Source organism: Apodemus sylvaticus, chromosome 22 (assembly GCF_947179515.1).
Source record: "Apodemus sylvaticus chromosome 22, mApoSyl1.1, whole genome shotgun sequence".
Lineage (NCBI taxonomy): Eukaryota > Metazoa > Chordata > Mammalia > Rodentia > Muridae > Apodemus > Apodemus sylvaticus.
Genome location: NC_067493.1, coordinates 53,050,535 through 53,075,829, shown reverse-complemented (window position 1 = coordinate 53,075,829; position 25,295 = coordinate 53,050,535). Strand labels below are relative to the sequence as shown.

Below are 25,295 nucleotides of genomic sequence, written 5' to 3'. Positions count from 1 at the left end.
CAGTAGGCCAGGCTCTCCTTAAGCTTGAGGCGATCCTTCTGCCTCAGCTTCTCCAATGCTAAGATTATAGGCCCTAGTTACTGTATGGACTATATCATATCCCACTCATTTATATTTTTTCACAGTTAAAAAAACCCTACATTGCTGTATATCTAGTCTTGAATTTTCTTTCTCTTAACTTATCTGAGCCAATAAAGAAAGCCTGAACAATCTTTGAGGAATAGGTCATGTCCCTATTATTATTAGGAATAAACCCCAGTGAAGACATATATATATATATATGTGTGTGTGTGTGTGTGTGTAAAAACAGTACCCTGGAAGCCCCATCCCAGCCAATCACAATAAAGAACACATTTTTGTTTTAACAATGTTTTAAGCCGGGCAGTGGTGGCACACACCTTTAGTCCCAGCACTTGGGGGGGGGGCAGAGGCAGGGGGATTTCTGAGTTCAAGGCCAGCCTGGTCTACAGAGTGAGTTCCAGGACAGCCAGGGTTACACAGAGAAACTCTCTCTTGAAAAAAATAATTTTAAAGGTCACGCAGAAGTAATGTCTGGGGATCCTATTGTACCTTTATTTTACTTACTGGGAAATCCACACTGTTCCTCAAAGGGTAAGAGCTACTGGTCAGTTGAAGCTGGCGGACCTGGCTGTTGCCACACTCAGTCAGTGGAAATGAGCACACGTGAGAACCTAACTCTTGCTCTTTTCATATGAGCTGTGTGTGTGGTGTCAGACAGACAGCAAGCGCTGGACACACAGCCAAGGACTTCGGCCTCCGGTCCTTGCCCACCCTGTTCAGAGAGGGGGTGTTCGGGCCTGATTGGATCTGCCCAAGTGTGTAAAATAGCGCCCTCCTCTGGAAACTTCCAAGGTGAAGTTTGATTACACTCAACACCAGAGAAGATGTAAGATGAAGTTCCTCGGCCCCGCGTGGTCACCCGAGATCACCACACTTGTGGAACAGTACAGTTGTCAGCCACCTTGATGCTCAAACTTTGTCATGCTCGGGTGGTCTCATTGCTAACAAAGTTACATTGGTCCCACAGAACATCAGGTAGGTGGCTGTGAGCCAGGTCATGACAAGAGGGGGAGGAGGAGGAGGAGGAGGAGGAGGAGGAGGAGGAGGAGGAGGAGGAAGAGATGTGGGAGATGTGGAGTGGAGTTATTTTGGAAGCAGCAATAAGTGACGTGTCAGCAGGAGTCTCGGGCTGTGCCAGGACCTCTGTCCACCCTAGGGGGCTATGACAACCCCTCAGTCCTTGGAGACAGGAGCCCTTACAGAATACCTTTGTTTTCTTTGACACCAGATCCTGGCATAAAGCTTCAGATTTTCTCCGACTTTCTTGAGTAATAAGATTATCTTTTGTTCTAATGGATAACTCTTGCTTGGTCCCAAATAACCTAGCAATGCTGGGTGGTTGCCGTGGAAACCAATCATGTGATGACCTGTCAGTAAGTCTCCAGTCCTGTCTCTTTTTCCCAACCTCCAGGGAAGGGAGAGAGGCTGAGGCTGAGTTAATGTTTGTTCTTTGTGCCAACATTATGGAAACCCCTGCAACCATTCAAAGAGACAGGGTCTAAGAAGCTCCCAACAACTTGTGCCTGGAGGAGGTTGCACAAAGAGAGGCAGGGAAGCTCCCACACAGGATACTTACGGACACTTCTTAATGATGTACTTCATAGGGGCTGGAGAGATGGCTCAGAGGTTAAGCGCACCGACTGCTCTTCGGAAGGTCCTGAGTTCAAATACCAGCAACCACATGATGGCTCACAACCATCCGTAATGAGATCTGATGCCCTCTTCTGGGGTGTCTGAAGACAGCTACAGTGTACTTACATATATTAAATAAATAAATCTTTTAAAAAAAAAACGATGTACTTCATAGCAAGTAAGTACACATTAGTGCTTCCGTAAGTTCTAAGGGTCAACTACGCATGTGGGAGGGGTTTGAAGAGGGGCCCTGGAACTCTGATTCCTAGCTGTTAGAAAGTCACATTTAATTGGAGGCTTACCTCCTGATTGATGGTGGTGGTGGTGGGGTATCTGAGTTGCAGGCTGGTATTTGCTGAGAGCTTCTCTGCTGTGCAGGGTACTCTACCAACCTACATCTGATTACAGAAGTGCACAGCTGCGAATGTATAAAAACTAGGAAGACATGTTTTTATCTCTTCTGTAAGGCATGTAAACAGTCTGGCTCTATGTTACACGCCCATGGGCGAGAGTGCTTTTTCATTAAGTAAAAACTGTAAGACAGTAGTTCTGTGATGTTAGAACATTTTAATCATCCCCTGTGAGATACAGCATATTTTAAGATCACTCCCCGGCTTGTTGGGGACCCAGAGATCTACATTTACAAGCCTCCCCCCACTCCCCGCTGAATCTGTTGCAGGTGGTCTGAGAGCTCAGGATGCTTTGAAAAACATGACCAAATCTTGCTGGAATCTTCAAGGTAATTAGGAGAATGCTAAGCCCCCAAAGACATAGTGGCTTAGGCCCAGGATTTGCATATGTTCAGGATGAGGACTACTACCTTTCATCCCTGCAATTTATCTCTGCAACTTTCCTGGCCACTTGAGGGTGGAGAAGTCTCTGACTTTGAGAGACTTCAAGTTTCTGATGCTGTTTGGACCAGAACCGTCTGACAAGAAGACCTTGTTCTGTGCAAAATACCGAATATTTGCATTATCCTCATGTCTTCTGATTGGATGACGTGAAACTGCTCCTCCAACATCATGTGACTCACTTAGGTGGCCTGCAGAATTGGATGAGAACTTTTTGTGAGTTTGGTTAAAGACTATTATGATTTTGGACTATTTAAAGAAATGCAGTGGAGACATTGGCCATTTGAGTTCTATTCTCTGTCTTGATTATTATTTGAGAATAAAAACTAGCTACTGCTGGCATAGTGGTACATGCCCTTAATCCCAGTACTTGGGAGGCAGAGCCAGAGGGATTTCTGAGTTCGAGGCCAGCCTGGTCTACAGAGTGAATTCCAGGACAGCCAGGACTACACAGAGAAACCCTGTCTCAAAAAACAAACAAACAGCTAGCTACTTTAATATTTCTCTTCCTCCTCCTCCTCCCCTTCTTCCTCCTCCTCTAATTTTTTTCAGTGCTAGGGACCAAACCTTGGTCCTTGCTCATACCAAGCTGACACTTTATCACTGAGCTATATTAATTGAAAACTCTTTTTTTGAGATTAATTTGTTTTTGAGGTAGAAATTCACACAGTCCAGGCTGAACTTGAACTTGCTATGTAGCCGAGGATAGCCTTGAGTTCTCAGTTTTGTTGCTTTCTTCCTACCTGGTCTGTGTTGGGGTTTTAGGCACATCACCATGCTAGCTATGAAGATCTTTTTTTCAAAACATATTTATTATTATTATTTAATATTTATTTGTTTATTTTCTGTATATGAGCACTCTATAGCTATACAGATAGTTGTGAGCCATCATGTGGTTGCTGGGAATTGAACTCAGGACCTCTGCTCGCTCAAGTTCCACTCACTCCAGCCCAAAGATCTATTTATTATATGTGAATACACTGTAACTCTCTTCAGACACTCCAGAAGAGGGCGTCAGATCTCATTACAGATGGTTGTGAGTCACCACGTCGTTGCTGGGCTTTTGAACTCAGGACCTTCGGAAGAGCAGTCAGTGCTCTTAACCACTGAGCCATCTCTCCAGTTCAAATATTTACTTTATTATTTTTATTTATGGATGCCCGTGTATTCGCATGTGAGTTTAGTGCTCTCAGAGGCCAGAAGAAGGCATCAGGTCCTTTGGAGCTGGAGTTGTAGGTGACCGCAGGACTGTTTGATGTGGGTGCTGGGAACTAGACTCAGTCTGGAAGAGCAGCCAATGCCCTTAGCCTCTGAGTTTCTCTCTAATGCATTTATCATCAGTTCATTAGGTTTATTTCCTTTTATTTCCTGAATATGGGTGTTTTACATATATATAGGTATCTGTCTTGTGTGCATGCTTGGTGCCCTTGGAGACCAGTGCCTTGGATCTCTTGCGACTGAAATTACAAACAGTTGTGAGCCATCTGATGTGGTTGCTGGGAAGTGAATCCAGGTCCTCCTAATGAACAGCCAGAGTGCTTAACCACTGAGCCATCTCTCCAGCTCTCCCTTGTTTTGTTTATTTTATTTTTTGAGACAGGGTCTCTCTAGTCCTGATTATTCTGGAGCCTCTGTCCATAGAGACCAGGCTGGCCTTGAACTTGGAGATCTTCCCACCTCTGCCTCCCGAGTATTGGGATGAAAGGCATATGCCACCATGCCTGCATCCCTTGGTTTTGTTTGTTTGTTTTTAAGATTTATTTATTTATTATATGCAAGTACACCGAAGCTCTCTTCAGACACACCAGAAGAGGGCGTCAGATCTCATTACAGATGGTTGTGAACCACCACGTGGTTGCTGGCATTTGAACTCAGGACCTTCAGAAGAGCAGTCACTGCTCTTACTGGCTGAGCCATCTCTCCAGCCCTGTTTGTTTGCTTTAAAGGCAAATACAAACAGTCTTTAAAAACCTGTCCTTTTCTGTATAGAGGAGTTTCGAATTAAACTCAGAGAGTCCCCACATTCACAACTTTTCGCCTCACACCCAGGCTTGTGTTCTGTGCAGTCAGATTTCCTCGCCCTTCCATGAAGCGCATTCGGACTTCCGAGTTGTCACAACGGAGCCTGCTGCGGGGACACACGCTAGCCCGTAATCCTATTCCCCTCCTTGGCATTGCCTTAGAGCAAACTAGGACAGTGAGCTTGCTGAGGCCAAGGAAAACTGAGCTCCGCTAAGGGCCGCCCTTAGGGTGTGTGCCTTGGGCTTGGGAGGAAGACGATGCCAGGACCCGGCCACGGCCACGGCCATGGGGCTTCTGTCAAACACTGGGGTCAGAGCAGAGTTCAGAGCTGAACATCGCAGGCTCCCAGTCTCACATGTGCTTTATCTAAGTGTTCATTGGGCGACTGTATCTTTAAACCTTTCCAGGTGATTCTTAGGTGGTCCAAAATTTGGGAACTTATGCCTTAATAGTTCCACCATGCAACTTAATTCCTCCAAAGTAGGGCTGGGATATTTTATTTCAAAAGATTATGGAGAAATGGACTCTGTTATTCAGATTACTGGGAGATACAATTGATTTCTATGAGCTCTCTCTCTCTCTCTCTCTCTCTCTCTCTCTCTCTCCTCTTTCTCTCTTTCTCATGCATAAAGAACAAAATATTAAAATATTAATTTATTTGTGGCAGGGTCTTAGGACATAGCCTAAACTGGCCTTCATTCTTGCAAAATGCTATAAATCTTTTGAGTTTCTCCATGGGATTCTGACTCTGGGAACCCTCTTTGTTTTCTTTGATAACTTGGAGAGAAATGCACCTAGAAGGGATCTGAACCTATGGATGGGAGATAACTCTAGCTTCTATTCTAGGAGTGAAGGAGTCAGACCTGAACAGCTAGCTCAGATGGTCTGTGTGTCAGCTCGAGGGTTTATTTTGAGACACAATGTGCAGCTCAGGAACTTGAGACACAGTACAGGTTGTCCCTGAACTCACGGAGCTGTGCTTCCGCACGGTGACTGCTGGGGTTACAGGTAGACATTACCAGGTCCGAACTAGGATTGGAATCCTGGTAAAAGCTGGTGCCTAAAGCTGTGCTCTAACCCTTGTGAGACACAGCCCCAGGACGAAAGAATGGAGAGGTGGCCTCCAATTCACACTTCATATTTGTATTAGGAAAGCTGCAACCATAAGTCTGTCCACACCAGTACCTTGTCACACCTGGAGACGTGTATTATGAATGGCGGGCATCCTTATGCCATATCTTCTGTGTCTCTTGGTCAAGAAAATCTTGGGTGACATCATAAACACCTTATTTTTTTTTTTAATGTGTGTGTGTATATATGTGTGTGCGTATGTGTATGTGTTTGTGTGTGTGTTTGTGAATGTGCATGTCATGTGTATATTGTGTATATGTGTGTATTGTGTGTTTGTGAATGTGCATGTGTGTGCATGTGTGTATTGTGTGTGTGTATGTTATAGAGCAGGTCCTAGTGGATGCCAGGAGGCATCAGATCAGGAGTGGGAGTTACAGGCAGTTGTGAGCCACCCATTGTGGGTCCTAGGAACCAAACTCAGTTCCTGGCTAAGAGCAGGAAGCACTCATCAACGCTGAGTGTTCTCGCCAGCCCAGACAGTCTTATGCTTGAAAGCTAAATGTTTACCTCAGAATGTCAAGTAGACAGGTTTCAATCTGCAGGTGTGGTTATCGTTTTATGCTTGGGTTTAAACTGTGTGATGGTTTGTATACGCTTGGCTCAGGGAGTGGCATGATTAGAAGGTGTGGCCTTGTTGGAGGAGGTGTGGTCTTGTTGGAGGAGGTGTGGCCTTGTTGGAGGAGGTGTGGCCTTGTTGGAGGAGGTGTGGCCTTGTTGGAGGAGGTGTATCACTGTAGACTTGGGCTTTAAGACCCTCATCCTAGCTGCCTGGAATCCAGTCTTCCACTAGCAGCCTTCAGAGGAAGATGTAGAACTCTCAGCTCCTTCTGCACCATGCTGCCATGCTCCCGCCTTGATGATAAAATAGACTGAACTCTGAACCTGTAAGCCAGCCCCAATTAAATGTTGTCCTTCTAAGAGTTGCCTTGGTCGTGGTGCCTGTTCACAGCTGTAAAACCCTAAGACAATCAGTATAGTTGTCAACATCTTAATCAGATTTCTAAACCTTTTAAAAATGGGATCAACGTCTGGAGGGATGGTTGCTCCCTTTAAAAGGGTTCACCACCATCTTCCTTCCCTGCCCTGCCCCCTTACTGTTTTCTAACCAGAGCACTGTATTTGTGAATGTTCCCTGCCTGAACCTCACATCTGCCCTGACTCATTACAAATCTCACAGTGCTGTCACACCCATTGATGAATGCTGGAGTTGACCGTAAAGCAAAAACAGTTTATCCCTGTCACCAGGCACACCAGAAAAGAAGACATTGACAGACAGACAGTATGAGCTTGTAGTTAAGATCCCAGTGCAAGGGGGCTGGAGCGATGGCTCAGTGGTTAAAAGCAGTGACTGCTCTTCCAAGGGTCCTGAGTTCAAGTCCCAGCAACTACATGGTGGCTCACAACTACCTGTAATGGGATCTGATGCCCTCTTCTAGGGTGTCTGAAGACAGCTACAGTGTACTCATACATAAAATAAATAAATCTTAAGGAAAAGAAAAAAGATCCCAGTGTAGGGGCGGAGACACAGCTAAGTGCTTACACTGTAAGCATGATTTCAGGTCTCCAGAACCAGCATAAGAGCCAGGTGTGGTTATGTGAGTCAGTCACTCCAGGGATGCGGGCTCAGTGTCGGGATTCAGTGTGTGACTCTTCGTCAAACAATATGGTGGAGATGTAATGATCAGCCATCAACCTCTGACTTCCACGTGACCTTCAGAAGTGAGTCCAGCTGCACACACAGATACATACATGTGAAGTGCATGCATATTCACACATGCACAGGCATGCACAGGCATGAACATACATGCATGCACACATGCATAAACACAAAACCAGCACAAAGAACTGCAATTAAATCCTATCTTTTCTGCTAATCCTCTGTAAAGCTTTAGGCACATTACTTTGCCTCTCTGAACCTCAGCCATCTCCTCTGTAACATGGTATTTCCTCTTGAGTTGCATGGAGAGGTTATGCAAGCTTACCATGTGAGAGCTCTGAGTGTCCCCTGGTGTGTGACAGGATCCATGCCAGTGACATTCTGAGTCTCGCATTGCTGTCACTATAACCCATCTAGCTCAAAGTCTTGATCTGGGCAGTTTGTGTTGTCCTTAGAAATAAAACCACGACTGGCTTGTTCCTTTCCCCGGGACACTTGTCCTTTGTGCTTGGCTCATGGGTACACAGTCCTGAACCTTCTTCAGTGGCCTCTTAACAGCCCAGGTCCCCTCCTGCCGCACTGACAGCAAGAGTGATCATAACTTCAGCAAAGGGTCTGCGTTTCCAGTGCGTTAAGAAATAGCCAGCAAGCTGCACACAGTCTCTGTCACTTAGTGTGAACCACAGTTGGGGAAACTGAGGGCTGAGAAAGTCAAACAATTGGCTTGTGGTAAGTGAGAACCTGGGCACAGGTAGTCCGGTACCAAGACTGTACTATTACTAATGCTTCACAGTCCCTTACAACACACACACACACACACACACACACACACACACACATACACACACATATGCATGGGCATACGTGCACACATATACTCACACATGTACACATGTATGTACATGTACACACATAAACATGCATACATACCCACCTACCCACATACATGCTTGCACACACAAGCACATCCACCCACATATGTGCATACAGATGCACACACATGTGCGTGCACATCCACACCCACACACATATACACATGCATACACAATGCACCCATACATATGCACACATACTCATGCATGTGTGCACACACACTAATGCTTGCACACACAGAGATATACACATGCACACACATGCACACTCAAGCACTCTCACACCCACCCACACCCACCCATGCACACAGTGCCTTCTTTAAGAATGAGGTCAGGCACGTTCACATCTGTTCTCCAGTATTCTCATCTTCCCCCCATTCCAGGCCGACATCATCGCATTTCACAGAACTCGATGACACCAGCGGCATCTAAACAAATTCTGAGTTCCCTTTGCTCTTTCAGTGTTCCTTTTCCCTTCCTTGGACACTGTCACCTGTTTCCCCTGGGACACTTTCTGTTAGGACATGGGTTCCCATGTCCATCTGGTCCTCACCGCTCATGGAGATGGTTTACCCCACAGGAAGCTGATCCCCTGTGGCATTGCTGTCCTCTCAGTTGCCAAGGCTGTGCTGGGTGATCTATCCAGATTAAGGATCTGACCTCCTCCTTCCTCCACCAAAAAAAAGGTGATGTTCTCAGCCTCAGGGGCAGAGAGCTTTGGTCCAGGAGGAAGGAAGCATTAGCTGTCCAGGAAGAAAAGCTATAAGATCCTCAGCACTATGGGTTTAGGCTTTTCACTTCTGGGCCTGGGCTGTGTGCCATGCGTCCTTTTCCTTTGTCAGAACTCTGTCAGAGGTGGCCTTGATTCTAGCAGGGGGAGCTCACTGCAGTTTATTAGAGAAGTTAGAAAAAAATATGTCCAAATCCAGGGAGAAACATCACCGATCCTCTCTCTATGAGAGGAGAGCTCGTGGGTGATCTCAAAGCACCTGGCTCTTCTGCCCTTGAACTAAGAACCCAATGAGCGCAGCTCAAAGTTGTGCAGGGCTTAATTTTGCAGACATGTAGTGAGGCGGTTATTAGAATGGTCCTAGATGTTCCATGTATACCTTCATGTCATGTCTCCTACAGCCAGGTGGGGCGTGTGATGGGCTTCTGTCATCTAACTGTGAGCCTAAGTAGGATTTTCTCAGGCAGTGGGAAGTCCTCTAGGTTTTCTGACTTTCCCCACTCCCTGCTTTAGCCTGATGTCACTTCCTGTTCTAGAAATGAAGGTTGGGGAGGCATAGCCCACAGATAAAAGTACCCGTTTCTGTAAATAAGGTTTTACCAGGACACAGCCACAGCCATTGTTCCCACATGGTCTATGGCTGCCTCTGTGTCCTGGTGGCAGAGGCTCAGTATTTGTGGTGAGAGGAGCCACGTGCCCTGTGAGGTCCAGAATATTTACTACTGTGCCAGGGCAATCCAGTCCCAGTGTGTGTGGACAGGCCCTGATGCACTAGATCAAGGACTTCGCAGTACACTTTACTGGGGGGACTTGCTGATAAAACCTTGGTTACAGGCAGCACAAGAACATTGGATCCCTACAGCTTGGGTCAGAACGGAGGGGAAGGTAACTCCATCCTTGTTGGAATGCCCCTAGTTTATCTTCAGATGGTATTGAAGGGTCTGATGTACCCATCGGGCCTGGGTCTGATTGCCAACTTTCATATTCTACTTTAATGGTTTTGTGTACCTGTGGTTTAAGGGGAAACCAAGCAGGAAAAACAGATTAGGGTCATTCTGCAGAAAAACTCCACACGACTCAAGATGACTACAGTCATGTCAATCCATCTCTTCTTCTCTAGACAGAACTGCTATAGTACAGCTGCGTTATTGATAGTCTGAGGCTCAGAATGCCTGTGTGGGAGAGAGAGACCTTGAATGTGCCCTGCATGGTGCATATAACAAGCAAACACGAAGACCCTGCTTTATTTTTAATTCTCAAGCCTTTCTTAAGCTATCCCAATGGATCCCCACGGGCATTTGGGAAAAGCTCTTCATAGCAAGAGGGGTTCGGAGTGCCCACTTACTTCCTGGTGAAGTGCACCACACAGGAAACGCCGATGATGACCAGGCCGATGATGATGGAGGCGATGGCTACCCACTTGGCGTTCCGCCCCAGTCTCCTGGCTCCTTCGTAGTCTCCGTCATTGTAGCTGTTCAGAGACTGGGGGACACAAAAGAAGAGCCGGTGACCACAGACATCCCATAGGGAAAGGCACGAGCCTTCTCAGGCTGTCTAGATAGAACCACTCTTTTTTTTTTTTTTTTTTAAGATTTATGTATCATATGTAAGTACACTGTAGCTGTCTTCAGACACAGAAGAGGGCATCAGATTCCATTACAGATGGTTGTGAGCCACCATGTGGTTGCTGGGAATTAAACTCAGGATCTTTGGAAGAGCAGTCAGTGCTCTTAACTGCCGAGCCATCTCTCCAGCTGCAATAGAAGCACTCTTAAGGGGCCATTGGCGACTGTTCATCTCAGTGTCAGGCTGATGAGAACACACGGTCATCATTTCTTCTCCGGAAGCCTTCCCTCAGTCCAAGGCTTCTGTAGTTCCTAGTTACCCCACCCTCACTCCAGGGCTGCCTGTGTCTCTCCCACCTGTACAGAGACTGTATGATTGGTCATGCTTGCCTCTCTCACTCAGCCAGATATGTTGGTTCCCATGGCCGTAAGTGGAAGATACTTAATACATATCTAACCCCGCAGATGCATATCAGCAGAACCAAAGGACATGACCCTGTCAAGCATTAGGGCAGTCATTGCAAAGTATGCCTCACAGCCCCCGCCAGGGCCAGCTTGCCACCTGCTTTTGTATAGCTCATTTGGATCAGACACAGACTCACTTGTTTGCTATTGCTTGTGGCTGCTTTTGTGCTGCAGTGACAGCGTTAGGGACTCGGGACAAAGGTTATAGCGATTGTCAAGCTCAAGCTGCCTGCTGTTTGGTTGCTTACAGAAAACATCCAGTCATTCACACGCTAAGAACTTTGGCTCAGTGATTCATCTCTATGTCCAAGCCAAGACTGTCTTTTAACTGGTTCCCTCAGATGTAGCTTCTCAGGCTGTTAAAATGTTGCAACAAGGAGAAATGCTACCCACGGAGCCTTGTTCTGCCTTCCTTCACCCCAGCCTTCTGCTTTTCCTGTGAATTGACTGCAACCCCCACCTCCTACGGTATTGTAACCCCGAGGTCTTTGGGTGTGACAGGGTGCTACCACCTCTGACCATCTCCATGATCACGAGGACCCAAGTTCAGACAGGTGTTTTAGATTCTTCACAGTCAAAGTCACTGCAAGGAACATTAGGAATCCAAATTCTGACCTTGTGATCTAGCTTAGAATTAGGAAGATTCAGGCCACCCGCCCCTGACAGACAAATTATCATTCTTATGTTTGTCCTTGGAAAAACAACTTAGAGATCAGCAGTCATGATGCCCTGAGTAAGAAGAGGAAAAATAATGAGACCCTCAAGCAGGGTTAACTCTTGACTGTCTAGACAGGAAAATGTGCTCTTCAATAGCAGTGATCAAATATGGTGGGAGGACAACCTGGGCCACTCTGACGGCATCTGCTTCATCAGGCAGGGGGCTCATGGACTCAGGGGAGAGATGGGGGCTCAGGGGAGAGATGGGGGGCTCAGGGGAGAGATGGGGGGCTCAGGAGAGATATGGGGCACAGGGGAGAGGTAGGGAGCTTAGGGGAGAGACAGGGGACTCAGGGAAGACATGGGGGGGGGGGGCTCTGGGCTATTTGACTTTATTAGGGCAGGCCAGCAAAGTCACAATGACTGCCCAGGAGGCTGCTGTAGGATTGACACAGTTGAAAAATCTCTTTCAATGCCAAGGAGGATTATCTTCTCTGTATATAGGACTTCAGCTCTAACTTTGTTTCCCCTCCTGCCTCTGGGAGAAGAGCTCTCTCCCTGGTAAGTCAGCTAGGTGAACGTAAAGATATTTGTCTCAGTCAGGGTTTCTATTCCTGCACAAATATCATGACCAAGAAGCAAGTTGGGGAGGAAAGGGTTTATTGAGCTTACACTTCCACGTTGCAGTTCATCACTAAAGGAAGTCAGGACTGGAACTCAAGCAGGTCAGGAAGCAGGAGCTGATGCAGAGGCCATGGAGGGATGTTTCTTACTGGCTTGCTTCCCTTGCTCAGCCTGCTCTCTTATAGAATCCAAGAACACCAACCCAAATGTGGTACCATCCACAAGGGGCCCTCCCCACTTGATCACTAATTGAGAAAATGCCCCACAGCTGGATCTCATGGAGGCACTTCCCTAACTGAAGCTCCTTTCTCTGTGATAACTCCAGCCTGTGTCAAGTTGACACACAAAACCAGCCAGTACAATATTGGAGAGGGATCAGGGAAGAAGATTATATAGAGGTTCAAGATTCTAAACTAAGGGACTTGTGCTGTGTTGGTGGTGGTGGGGTCAGCTTAAGGGTTGATGCAAGAGTTACTTTGCTCAGAGCTGCGGAAAAGGACCTGACAGAAACAGCTTAGAGGAGGAGAGGTTTCCTGTCTGTATGTCTGTCTGAGGTGGCAGGAGATTGGGAGTGGCTAGCTTTATGGCAGGAATCAGAAACAGAAAGGGATCGGAACCAGAGGCAGGGCAGAGAGCCCTCTGAGGCCTCTAATGACCTACCTCTGCCAGCTGAACCCTCTGCTCCAGGCCTCCCCAGCCTCCTCAGACAGCAACGGGGGAGGGGCCCAAGCTTTGGATACTTCCATTCAGACCTTCAACCATGGGAGCTGGCAACGGTGGGTAAGAGGAATCCTCAGGCCCTGTCCAGTGCTAGGGTGCAGCTCAGGGACTCAGACTCCCTGCCCTGAGTGCTCCCTCAGTGCTGGACAAGTGCTCCTTGCCCTGGCTATAGTAATTCTTTTGCTTTTGGTTAAAGTGTCATCCTCGGGGGCTCTTGGCAGATGGGACAGATCGAAGTTGTGGAAATGGGTGTTAGAGGAAAATGCACAGTTTATAAATCTTTTTCTTCCAAAGAGCTCTGTGCAAACGGCGCTCTCTGGCATGAAGGGACAAGACAGGATGGGGATGTGATCTGGTTGGAGCGGATTCTTTCCTTGACACAGGGGTTGCACGGGTTGAACTCAGGTCACCAGGCTTGGCGACAAGTGCTTTTACCTGCTGAGCCACCTCACGGGCTCAGTTCACATCATCTTCTTATTTTTAAAAGTTATGAGTGCAATTTGGATACATACCAATCACCTAAACTCTACAGAAACAAACAGAACACGAAACGTCACTTAATCTTGTTTCTCGGTGTTAAGTAGCTTGGTATGTCTTTTAGATGCTTCACCCACAAATCCTGTGGAAATAATCCTGACGCTCCTCCAGCATCCATGATGACCAAGCACAGATGGATGCTGGGAGAAAGAAATTTCCACCCGGAGATAAAGCCAGAGCAAACCGTCTGCATGTCTAATCCCAGGCCTTCACATGGGAGTGCCTCTCACATTTCCTAGAATCTTTGTAAAGACAGCTTCATCCTCCCTCTGGCAAGGCTGGGGGCACAACACAGGCTACAGAGAGCACAACACAGGCTATGGGGGAGCACAGCACAGGCTACAGAGAGCACAACACAGGCTATGGGGGAGCACAGCACAGGCTACAGAGAGCACAACACAGGCTATGGGGGAGCACAGCACAGGCTACATGAGGAGTATTGCACAAGCTACAGAGTGAGCACAGCTCAGGGTACAGAGAGAGAGAGTACAACACAGGCTGCAGGGGGAGCACAGCACAGGCTGCATGGGGAGCACAGTACAGGCTGTAGGGGGAGCATAGCACAGGCTGCAGGGGGAGCACAGCATAGGCTGCAGAGGGGATTTTTGTTCTTACTGTGAAGAGCCTGCTGTAAATCCTGGTAGACTTAACAGATGGTATTTCCTCTAGACACCAGTCTTGTGCTTTTCATTTGGCTAGTTGGTTGGACCTTTTGAACTTGGACTTCCTTGCATTTCTTTCTAAGTAAATCCAATCGAATCCTTTCCCTCTCCACTCCTCCTCTCTCTTTTCTCTTTATCCTTTTTCTTCTCTTCTGCTTTTTTCTTATCCCCCCTTTTCTAAATGTTTGACTCCTGCTATAGTTCTGGAATGTTCCCCAGTGGGCCGTGTGCTTCAGGCTTGGTGGAGAAACCTTCAAGAGGTGGGGCTGGGAGGGAAGGGGCTCAGAACATTCTTCTCTCCCCTCCACTCTGTCTGTCTGTCTGTCTGTCTCTCCCAGCTTCAGTGATGGGAGTCACTTCCCCTGCCTGTGTTCCTGTCATGATATACTTGCCACAGGACGGACCATGCGCAGAAGCCTCTGATGCCGAGGTAAACCCTTTCTCCCTGTAAGGCGACTTGGAGGCATTTTGTTACAGCAGGTGGGAGGCTGCTGGGACAGCTTCTCACTCATCCCGGGACAAAATGGGAACCACAACAGGCAGCATCTGTGGAGCATCCCTTAATGCGTGACGCCATGTCACATTCTTCTCAAGGACTATTTCATTTATTTTTGGCTCTCTGAGGTGCGGAGTTTGCCCCTGTGGTTTTACTAATGGGAAGAAGGTTGAGGCACAAGGTTGAGGCATTCACAAAAAAGTACCCTGCTTGTTTGCTTAAGTCTCTCTGTCTCTGTCTCTCTCTCCCTCCCTCCCTCTGTGTGTGTGTAACACACACATAGACATAGGTGTTTGGTTATTTTATTTTTTCTTTGTTTCAAAAAAATACGACTTCCTGGCTTCTGCCCACTACAGGTTAAACAGGCTTCTAAGCTCTGTCAGAGCTCTGTGCTCTGTTTCTATCATAACTCAAGAGATTGAGTTGTAGTGGCAAGAGTTACCCCCACTTCAGGTTATCACTGAATTCTTTTTTTTGTTGTTGTTGTTGTTTTTTTTGTTTTTGCTTTTTGTTTTTTTTTTTGGTTTTTTTTTTTTGGTTTTTTTTGGATTTGTTTTTTTTTTGAGACAGGGTTTCTCTGTGTAGCCCTGGCTGTCCTGGAGCTCACTATGTAAACCAGGCTGTCCTCAAACTTAGAAATCCGCCTGCCTCTGCCTCCCAGAGTGCTGGGATTACAGGCGTGCGCCACCACTGACTGGCTTGTCATTGAATTCTTGGTGAAAACTTATTTATTACAAGGGCTTCCTGTGTTACTTAGGCTGGCCTTGAACTCCCAATCCTCTTGTCTCTATCTCCAGAGGGCTGGGATTAAAGGCATCTACCACCATACCTAGCTATCTGGCATACACACACACACACACACACACACACACACATATATGATTTATTTATTGTTATTATATGTAAGTATACACTGTAGCTGTCTTCAGACACTCCGAAGAGGGCATCAAATCTCTTTACGGATGGTTGTGAGCCATCATGTGGTTGCTGGGATTTGAACTCAGGACCTTCGGAAGAGCAGCCAGCGCTCTTAACCATTGAGCCATCTCTCCAGCCCCTATTTCTATTTATTTATTTGTTTGTTTGTTCAGCATATGTATATAAGGGGTAGCTCATGTGTATGCATGTGTGAGTGTGGCCAGAACACAACCTCAAGTGTTGTTCCTCGGGTATCTGTCTTTTTACAGACACAGTGTCTCTCACTGGCCTGGAGCTAACCAAGTAGGCCAGGCGAGTTGGCTCGAGAACTCCAGGGATCCTCCTCTTTGCCTTCCTGTTCATTGTTTCTAAACGGATCCTTATAGAACCTGGGCAAGGCATGGGGTTCCCTCTAAGCTACAGATTTTCTCATTTCACAACGACGCACCCTGCACCCTTCCCTCCACCTGAGCCTGAAGGTAGAAAGCAGGAGGAAGGGGGTCCTGGCTATGAGGTTAACCGGGGCAGAGGTGGGGCAGAGCTGCTTGGGAAACTCAGTGTAGCTGAAGTGTTGTGGAGAGAGAAGGAGGCATGCTCATGGTTCATATTGCTATAATAACTGCATATGCTTTTTATTGTGCCAGGCATTGTGTGAGGTACTTTGTGGGGGCAAAAAACAAAACAATTTTAACCCATTGTACACATCAGAAAGCCAAGGCTCAGAGACACAGGGAACAGGACTTGTGCTGGGGACTTCAAACTTAAGCAAAAGACACTTCAACGACCAAGCCTTCACCTCAGTGACTGCAGCCTACAGCCAGAGCCTAAGGGGGATCGACCCATATTCCTGACTTGATTCTAACTTAGGACAGTGTTGTTGTCTGCTGGTCAAGAAAAGAGGGAGCAGGGCTTTCTTGGCTGTGCCTCTAATCTTACCATGTTGACAATTTGTCTGTTTTCTTGGTCCTTCACTGCTGTGACGTTTCTATATTCACCCTCAAACAACCCTCCCCCCAATGATGGAAAGATGTGAAGAGGTTGTTTGGAGTTTAGCTGCCTGGTGAGTCTGGCTTTAGTGAGCCGGTTCATGCAAGGTGCTCAGGACAATGTCTCAGGAATAGCCGAATGGTTTCCGCCCTCCCCTGCATTATTGCACTAGTTGACAGAGATGAAATCAGACTCACATGAGAACTGGATGGGGAGTAGTGGGGGGAGGAAGGAGAGGGAGAGGAGGGGGAAGAGGAAGGGGTAGTGGGGGGATGGGGGGAAGGGGAGGAAGAAGGGGTAGTAGGGGGAGGGGGAGAGAAGGGAAGAGGAGAGAGGAGGGGGAGAGGAGGGGGATGAGGGAGGGGGAGAGGAGGGAGGATGAAGGAGGGGGAGAGGAGGGGGGAAGGAGGGAGGAGAGAGGAGGGAGGGGCTGTGTAAAATGAATAAATGAATAAATTAATGAAAAATAAAAAGAAAATTATATGCATATATCACGTGTGTTTGTGAGTATATATATATATATATATATATATCTGTGAGTGTAAGTGGGCAGGCACATCCGAAATGTGTGTGTGGAATTCCAAGGATGTTGAGACTCACCCCACCATCATGTCTTTGAGACAGGGCTTCTTCTTCACTGGGATTCTACTGTCTCCGCCTCGCCGTGCTCTGGGAACGCTGGGATAGCACCCAGCAGTGTGCTACCATGTCCAGCTCTATGTGTGTTCTTGGAATCTGAATTCAGGTCCTCACGTCTGCCCAGCGAGCACTTATCCACTGAGCCATCTCTGCAGCTACAATTATACTTTCAAAGAGATTTGTCTTTACTTTATGTGCACGAGTGCTTACGTGCATGTTGATATGTGTGTCACTTACATGTCTTGTGCTCAAAGAGGGCACCAGATCTCCGTGAACTGGGAGTGACAGACTGCACAGGGTCGTGAACCATGATGTGGGAGCTGAGAACCAAACCCACATCCTCCACAGCAGCAAGTGCTCCTGACCGCTGAGCCGTCTCTCCAGCTCCTCCAAACATACTTTCTTTGTGCTTTTTGTTGTTGTTATTTTGTTTTTGTTTTTTTTGAGACAGGGTTTCTCTGTATAGCCCTGGCTGTCCTGGAACTCACTCTGTACCCCAGGCTCAGAAAACCGTCTGCCTCTGCCTCCCAAGTGCTGGGATTAGAGGTGCGCGCCACCACCGTCTGGCTTAGATGCACTCTCTGGGTTCCATATTTCTTTGATCCAGGTTTCCCTCTTATCATTCCCAATGTTACCATGCAATAGCTTTTCTGGAAAACTCTTGCTATCTGATAACGCTAAGCCTGTGAGCATGAAAAGTGGAGATTCGAACCCAGGGCTTTGTGCCAGGCAGATGCTCCTGCTGAGCTGTTTCCTCACTCACAGCTTTCGTTGTTTGTTTTCCACTGTGAGACTCGGTCTCACTAGTTTGTCCAGGCTGGCCTTGAACCTGCCATCTTCCTGTGTCAGCCATGGGAGTGGCTGAGATTAGGAGCCCATGCCACCAATCCTAGCTTGGAACTCATATTTTAAATATGTATAAATTATATATAGTTATGGGCTTAACTCTTATGTTTTTATACATACTCATAGTGCCTTCCAATCATATTCCTTTTTCCCTATTATACTTGTTTGTCTTTCTTACACTTCTGCTAATTACCTGCCTTTTTTAACGAGCCTCTCTTTGCTTCTGCTTTCCTGTTGTGTGCCTGTGCATGTGTGTGCATTTGTGTGTGTGTGCATTCATGTGTATGTGTGTGCGCACACATGTGTGTACATGCATGCTTGTGTGCATTTGTGTGTGCATGCATGTGTATGCTTGTGTGTGTGTGCATGTGCATGTGCGCGCGCGCGCACGCGCGCGTGTGTGTGTGTGTGTGTGTGTGTGTGTGTGTGAGTTATGTCAGATTTTTCACAGGAGCATAGATAAGGGTTTGCTTACAGGGACATGTGTGCCTTACCAGTGGCTATGCCACTGAAGACAATGTCTCTCCCTCTTTATCCACCATTAACTGTGAGTTAATCCTCAGGGAGGGGCAGGGCGGGGCCCCACGAGCCTCTCCCACTCTGTCACACTGTGTTGATTGGATCAGCTCTGCTCAGGTAGTCCCAGGACTATGACTCTCAGCAGCCTTGAGTTCAAGAGCACAGAGATCCTGCTATGCCTGAAGTCAGCTCTGCACACTTGTCTGGTTCTTACAACTCTGCCCTTTCTCCCTCTCTGTATCCTGCCCCTGAGTGAGCAAGGTGAGGTTCCTCCCTCATCAGATGGGGAAAGCACCTGCAGCTGGGCCATTTGTGAGGCTGTAGTAAGGAGATGTAAGGAGCCAGGCTCTGTCTCATTTGACACAGAAAGGTTGGAATCAACACACTCAGGGTGTGGTGAGGAGATCCAGGCTCAGGGCTGCTAGGATAAGGGGCTGAGCTGGGATCCAGAGTCTGGCGTTGTCTTCAAAGCCTCAAGTGATGTGATATCTGCCTGTGAGCCTGTCTTCAGCCTAGCGTTCCTGTTAGGAACCAAGGGAAGAAGGGGGGGGGGAGTAACTGTTAGGAACGGAGGGAGAGAAGGAGGGAGGGAGGGAGGGAGGATGTATATAAACAAGACAATAAGAGGAACACTTTCACTAAAACTTCTCAGTGATTAACCAGACCTCCAAGAAGCACAAGGTGGAGAGAGAAGTTCCAGATCACCTACAAGGTGGAGGTGTGTGTGTGTGGGGGCCGATGGGGTGATACATTTGGTAACAATGCATACTAAAAACCGATATTTATAACGAGCTCTAGTTACTTATTAAAGAACAAAAACTAACCCAGCTCAAAAGTGGACTGCAGATCTGAATAGACATTTCTTCAAAGAAGATGAATGGCTAATAAAAAATAAGGAAATAAGGAGATGCTCAAGATCATGGGTCATTAGCAAAAGCCTGGGTGACACCGCGGACACCCAGCAGGATAGGCTGGAGAAGACAGGTGGTGAGAAAGACTGTTGAGAGAAACCGGAGCCTCACTAGGGACAGGTGGGAAGATGAGGTGATACAGCTGCTTTGCAAGTGGTCTGTCAGTTCTTCCTCAGCAGGTTAAAGCACCACACAGCTCAACAATGATGCTCTAGGTACGCTCCCAAGGCACCTGACATATGTGCTCACAGAGGGCTTGTGCCCGGAGGTCCGTAGCAGCCTTATCTGTTAGGGCACTGTGTTGGTTCCTCATGTGCCCTGTGACAGACACCTGGCAGAAGGAAGCAGGGTTTTTTTTTGGCTCATGGTATGGAGGGTTATGGTCCATCGTGCTGGGGAAGGCACGGTGGCTGGGGCTCTGCCAATGGCTGCAGCTCAGTTTGTCACATCTCAGTTGCTTAGGAAACAGCTCACCGGAAGTGGGGCTGGACTACAACCAAAAGAGCCGGTGTCCCATCTCTGCATGCTAAACCTTCCATCCCAGACGTCTTACATTTCTCTGAGTGGTACCACCAATTAGGAAGCTGGTGTTCAAACGCAGGCTGGAGGGAGACATTTTAGATCCAAACCATCATAGGCCCCCGAGTGACTGAAATCCAGATGTCCATCAACAAATGGCAGAGGGAACCATCTCTGGTCCAGGATGTTGTTTAGCCTTTAAAAGAAGGGAGTTCACATGCTGGACAACCTGTGTGGCCCTTGAGAAACAGCATGAGAAGTGATAAGCCAGATGTGAGATTAGGAGTGTAAGGTTCCAGGCTGGAGAAATGGCTCAGCGGTTAAGAGCACTAACTGCTCTTCCGAAGGTCCTGAGTTCAGTTCCTAGCAACCACATGGTGGCTCATGACCATCTATAATGTATCCGATGCCCTCTTCTGGTACATCTGAAGACAGCTACAGTGTATTCATATAAATAAAATAAATATATCTTTAAAAATAAAAGGAGTGTAAGGTTCCATTTTAAGGGATTATCCAGAATAGATACAATCTATCAGGACAGAGAGCATGTTGGTTTTGCCTGGTGGGGTTAGTGGGTGAGTGGTAGCAGACCCAGGATCTTTCCTTTCTCGTCAGTGTTTTATGTATCTATTCCTTGAGAATCTCCTCATGTATCTGTGTATACAGCTCCTCTCTGACTCCCCCCAACCTCATGTCCTCCTGTTCTCCTTTATGACCCACTGGGTCCAGGTCGTGTGCCTATATATACAGGGTGTCAAGCCATTCACCGAAGCGTGGGCAACCTAGGAGAGGCTGCAGCATTGAAGAAAATAGGTTCTCATGCCCTCAATGCCAATAGCTCTCAGTTCTGGGTAAGGCCTTGTGACCCCCCCACCCCACTCCTATGCAAACTGGAAACTTGTGCATATCTTATATAAGCAGCCATGGCTGATATGATCATGAGTGCAGCAGCCCTGTCATATCCTGTGTGGCTTTTTAAAATTTGAGACAACGGGGGCTGGAGAGATGGCTCAGCGGTTAAGAGCACTGATTACTTTTCTGAAGGTCCTGAGTTCAATTCCCAGCAACCACATGGTGGCTTGCAACCATCCCTAATGAGATCTGATGCCCTTCTGGAGTGTCTTAAGACAGGGACAGTGTACTTACATATAATAATAAATAAATCTTTAAAATAAATAAAAAAAATTGAAACAAGGTCTTTTCTATGTAGCCAAGGCTGACCTTGAACTTGTAGCAAGCCTCTTACTTCAGACCTCCCAGTGCTGTATGTGATTACAGGCATGCACCACGATGCCGGGCTAAGAAAATAGAATTTCTATGCTGCTGTAAAATTTGAGATTTTCCGTATTCATATTTTATTTTCCTCTGTCTCTCTGTCTCTCTCTGTCTCTCTCTGTTCTCTCTCTCTCTCTCTCTCTCTCTCTCTCTCTCTCTCTCTCTCTCTCTCTGTTTCTCTGTTTCTCTCTCTCTCTCAGACTCACTCATAGTCCAGGATGATCTTAAACTCATGATCCTGCTGCCTGAGCCATACACCTGTCAATGCAAGTTTTATTACAAAACATGGATTTTCACTGGAATCAGTGGGGATGGTCTTTCAACTAAACCCACCTCACTGTGTGCTATTAGATGGTGGAAGGAAAAATAGCCAGGGCCAGAAGGTTAGCTTCTTGAGAATAGCCTCCAGGAATTGATTAGTGGTTTCTAGGAAAGTTGGTAGTGCCTGTTAGAAGATGGTGGCAGGGTTTAGAAACAGCCTGTGGGCACAGTAACCACCGCAAGTGCCCACTGTAAGCTGCAGCCAGACCGGCATCAGCAGATCAGCAAGTAGGACTTTTGTGGGAGCCCCTGAGAAACACCCTCTTTCTGGTTTCATTCCATTGCTGTGTCAAACACCATGACAAAAATCACCTTAGGCAGAGAAAGGATTTGTCTGTTTACAACTTGCAGCTTACAGTGTGTGATCTCTCCTCAAGGGAAGTCAAGGCAGAAGCCAATGCATTGAGAAATACTGCTTGCTGGCTTGCTCTACACAGCCCAGGTCTGCCTTTCTAGGGAATGGTACCGCCCACACTGGACCCTCCTGCATCAATTAACAATCAAGACAACCCCCCCCCCCCCAGATATCCTCACAGGCCAATCTGATCCAGATAATCCCTCAGTGGAGACTCCCTTCTCTGGTGACTCTAAGCTGGCAATTATACAGACAGTAAAAGCAATCAGGAACACCTAAGAAGACAGACGCTTTACAGGGAGCCGGGTTGGCAGGGAAAGACAAGAACCATCCAGATGCAGCTATTGTTGGTTGACAGAAGCCCCATTTAAATCACAGCTCATTAACACACAGGATAGCCAGCGCCCGGACAAAAATGGAGCCCTGCTTCCACAGTGAGCAATCTAGCTTAGGGGAACTGGTCCAGTTTGGAAAGAGGGGTGAAGAAAGAGCAAATTGTGAACTGCTGCTGGATTTGTGAGCAGGTTGTACTGAGCTGACCAAAGGAAGGTCTGTTAAAATCCATTGCCAGGTGGCTGAAGACCCAGCTCCTTGTGGCCATTTCTGTGCTAGGGTTCATTCCTGAAGAAGACAAACTTTCTGTGACGCTGTAGGTGACATGAAATGTTTACCTTCTGAACTTGTAGCTCATGTCTGCTCCTTCCCCCCCCCCCCAGCCTTATCTCACCTGCCAGCCTTTGCCCACCACCATTTCTAAAATAAAATTCCCTCCTACCACTTGCCTCTACTGAGCCTTCCTGTTTCTTCTCCATACACTGCTGGTCACTCTCTGGAAGGATCTTGTTTACTCGGTAACATGTGTTACTGAGTCAGTAGGCCTTCAGGAATCCTTCCAGCCTTAGCTTCCTCCGTGAGGCATATGAGGCAGAGAGATGGTGTGTGGACACTGTTTACTGATAACTATGTGTGAGTGTGTGAGGGGGGTCTCACTGTTCATACAACTTGATAATCTGACTGCTTCCCTATTTGATCCTTTGTACTAAGCATGTAATTCCAACTGTTAGGTAATGTCCCGTGCCACACACTAGGTGTTTTATGCTTGAGTCAGATTTCTATACTGGAATTGATTCATATCTACATTGCAATTCAATCTAAGGCCTGTTGGAACTAAGATGGAACTCGTACCTGGCCCCATTCCTGGGGCCAAGAGCCTGTGACTAGAGAGGCCACTAGTTTTCCTAGAGGAAAAATGAACACAATTGTTCTACTAAATGGACTCCTGATGACTTATTAATATACCCAGAGACCCATGCATCTCTCAGCCCTCTGCAGAGAAGCTTCTGTTCACAGTGAGTGGTCACTGACACAGGGGCCCATGACTGGTCAGTGCACAGAGAGTAACAGGCTGTGGAGTGCTTACCCTTAAATCAGACGTACGTATAACGCCCCTTCCTCAGCTTTTCATGGTCTTCTCCAAGAGCGGGCAGAAGGATCGTAAGAGCCAGAGGTGGTGGGTAGCTTTAAGGAAATGGTTTTCTACATGCAAAGGGCAGTTGTACATAGGAACTCACAGTGATTATGCCAGCATGCACAAAACCTGTGCAAGCTCAAGCCAGACACAATCCCAACATGGATGGCGGTGGGCATGAAATCCCACCTCTAGCTGAGGAGCTGTTGGTACTTGAAAGCTACAGGGAGAGGGGGAGTTGGCTTTTTTAAATGTGATCTGTGGTAGGGGGACCACACTTCTAAACAGGTCCTGTTCTCAAGAGCATTTGGGCAACACACATTGGACTTCATGGCCTTAGAAGAAGAGGAGAAGGAGGAGAAAGGAGAAGACAAGGAAGAGGAAGAGGAGGAAGGAAATGAGGAAGAGGTTGAGGAGGAGAAGGAAGAGGTTGAAAAGGAGGAAGAGGAGAGGAAGAGGAGGGGGAAGAGGGGGAAGAGGAGAGGGAAGAGGAGGAGGAAGAGGAGGGGGAAGAGGAGGGGGAAGAGGAGGGGAAGAGGAAAAGGTGGAGAAGGCAATGACCGTGATAATCACCAGGATGGGTAGAGTGGATCTCAGGGGAGATGGGTAAGGGGATTGAATAGGATTAATATACATTATATTAAATTATCAAAGAGTTAATGAAGATATTATTTAAAACTTTCCATATTTCTAAGGAGACCAAAAATATTCACTAAGCAGCTGCTATGTTAAGCACTGTGCTTCCAAGCTTCCTAACCTACAATATAATCCACTGATAATGCTGGTTGAATCTCTAGCCACACTGTAGCTTTCCATAATAAAATTATAAAATTAAATTTTCATCCCTTAGCAGTGCTTTCTCTATACTGAGCTGACACATGTCCTAAATGTGCTTGGAGTATCAAAAGCATGTGAGTGTACATGTCATGTTTATACATGTATGTGTGTTCACATGTATGGGTGCATGTGTGCATACAGGTATACATGCTCACATGTATACATGTATGTGGAGACTTGAAGGTGACATCAGATGACTTCATAGACTGTTTTCTATGTCTTTACTGAAGCAGGATCTCTCAACTGAACCCAGAGCTTACTGATTGGCTAGTGGAGTTAGCCAGCTTGCTTGAGAGAATCTCTTGAGGGCTGGGAGCAGAGGTGTCCACCATGCTTGCCTAGTCTCTGTGTGGGTTCTGGGACTCTAAACTCAAGTGGTCTGTCCTTATGCTTACTCAGCAAGTATCCATGGCCCATTGCTCTAGTCAAGGGTGAGTTAATATTTTCTATTGGCTATTTTCAATATACTACTAGTATTCTGGCTTTAAAAATAAAACCTTATATTTAGTTAATTAATTAATTGACTAATTAAGTATGTATAGTGGATGAGGTTCACACCTGCCAATGTGTGCAAATATCAGTTGGGTATTGCAAATATCAGTTCTCTCCTTCCATTGAAGTGGTACCAAGTGATTGAACTCTGATTGCCTGGCTTGGCCTCTCCAGCCTTCTCATCTTGTGAGTCACAGCACTGAAGTCTTAATATCATAAGATGTTCTCTTTGGTTTACACTGACTCTCCTCCTTTCCAAAGACACTGCCATCCCCTGCCCTTTATTTTCCATACATATGACTGGGAGGAGTGGAGGTTTTTTCCTTGGCAGTTGTCTGCCTTCCTGTTTCCTCCTGCTCTCTCTCTGCTTCTCTCTCTCTCTCTCTCTCTCTCTCTCTCTCTCTCTCTCTCCCCTCTCCGCTTCTCCCCCTCCCCTCCTCCCCTCCCTCCATGTCTCCCTGTATCTTCTCAGCACACCTGTAGAGTTACATTGACACCAGTTCATG

General features: G+C 47.0%; 1 protein-coding gene across 2 annotated transcripts in view; it reads right to left on the bottom strand.

Moving 5' to 3' along the window:
* Positions 1-25,295, bottom strand: part of Tmem233 (transmembrane protein 233) — a 39,538-nt gene that overhangs the window by 1,552 nt on the left and 12,691 nt on the right. The window contains exons 2-3 of one of the 2 annotated variants that reach the window (XM_052168417.1): positions 10,322-10,458; positions 2,564-2,755 (exon numbers count right to left, since the gene is read on the bottom strand). In XM_052168417.1, the coding sequence (XP_052024377.1) occupies positions 2,743-2,755; positions 10,322-10,458 (150 nt within the window). In that variant the 3' untranslated portion in view covers positions 2,564-2,742. Of the gene's footprint in view, positions 1-2,563; positions 2,756-10,321; positions 10,459-25,295 lie in introns of those variants that run through there. The other variant, XM_052168419.1, reaches the window with a different exon arrangement.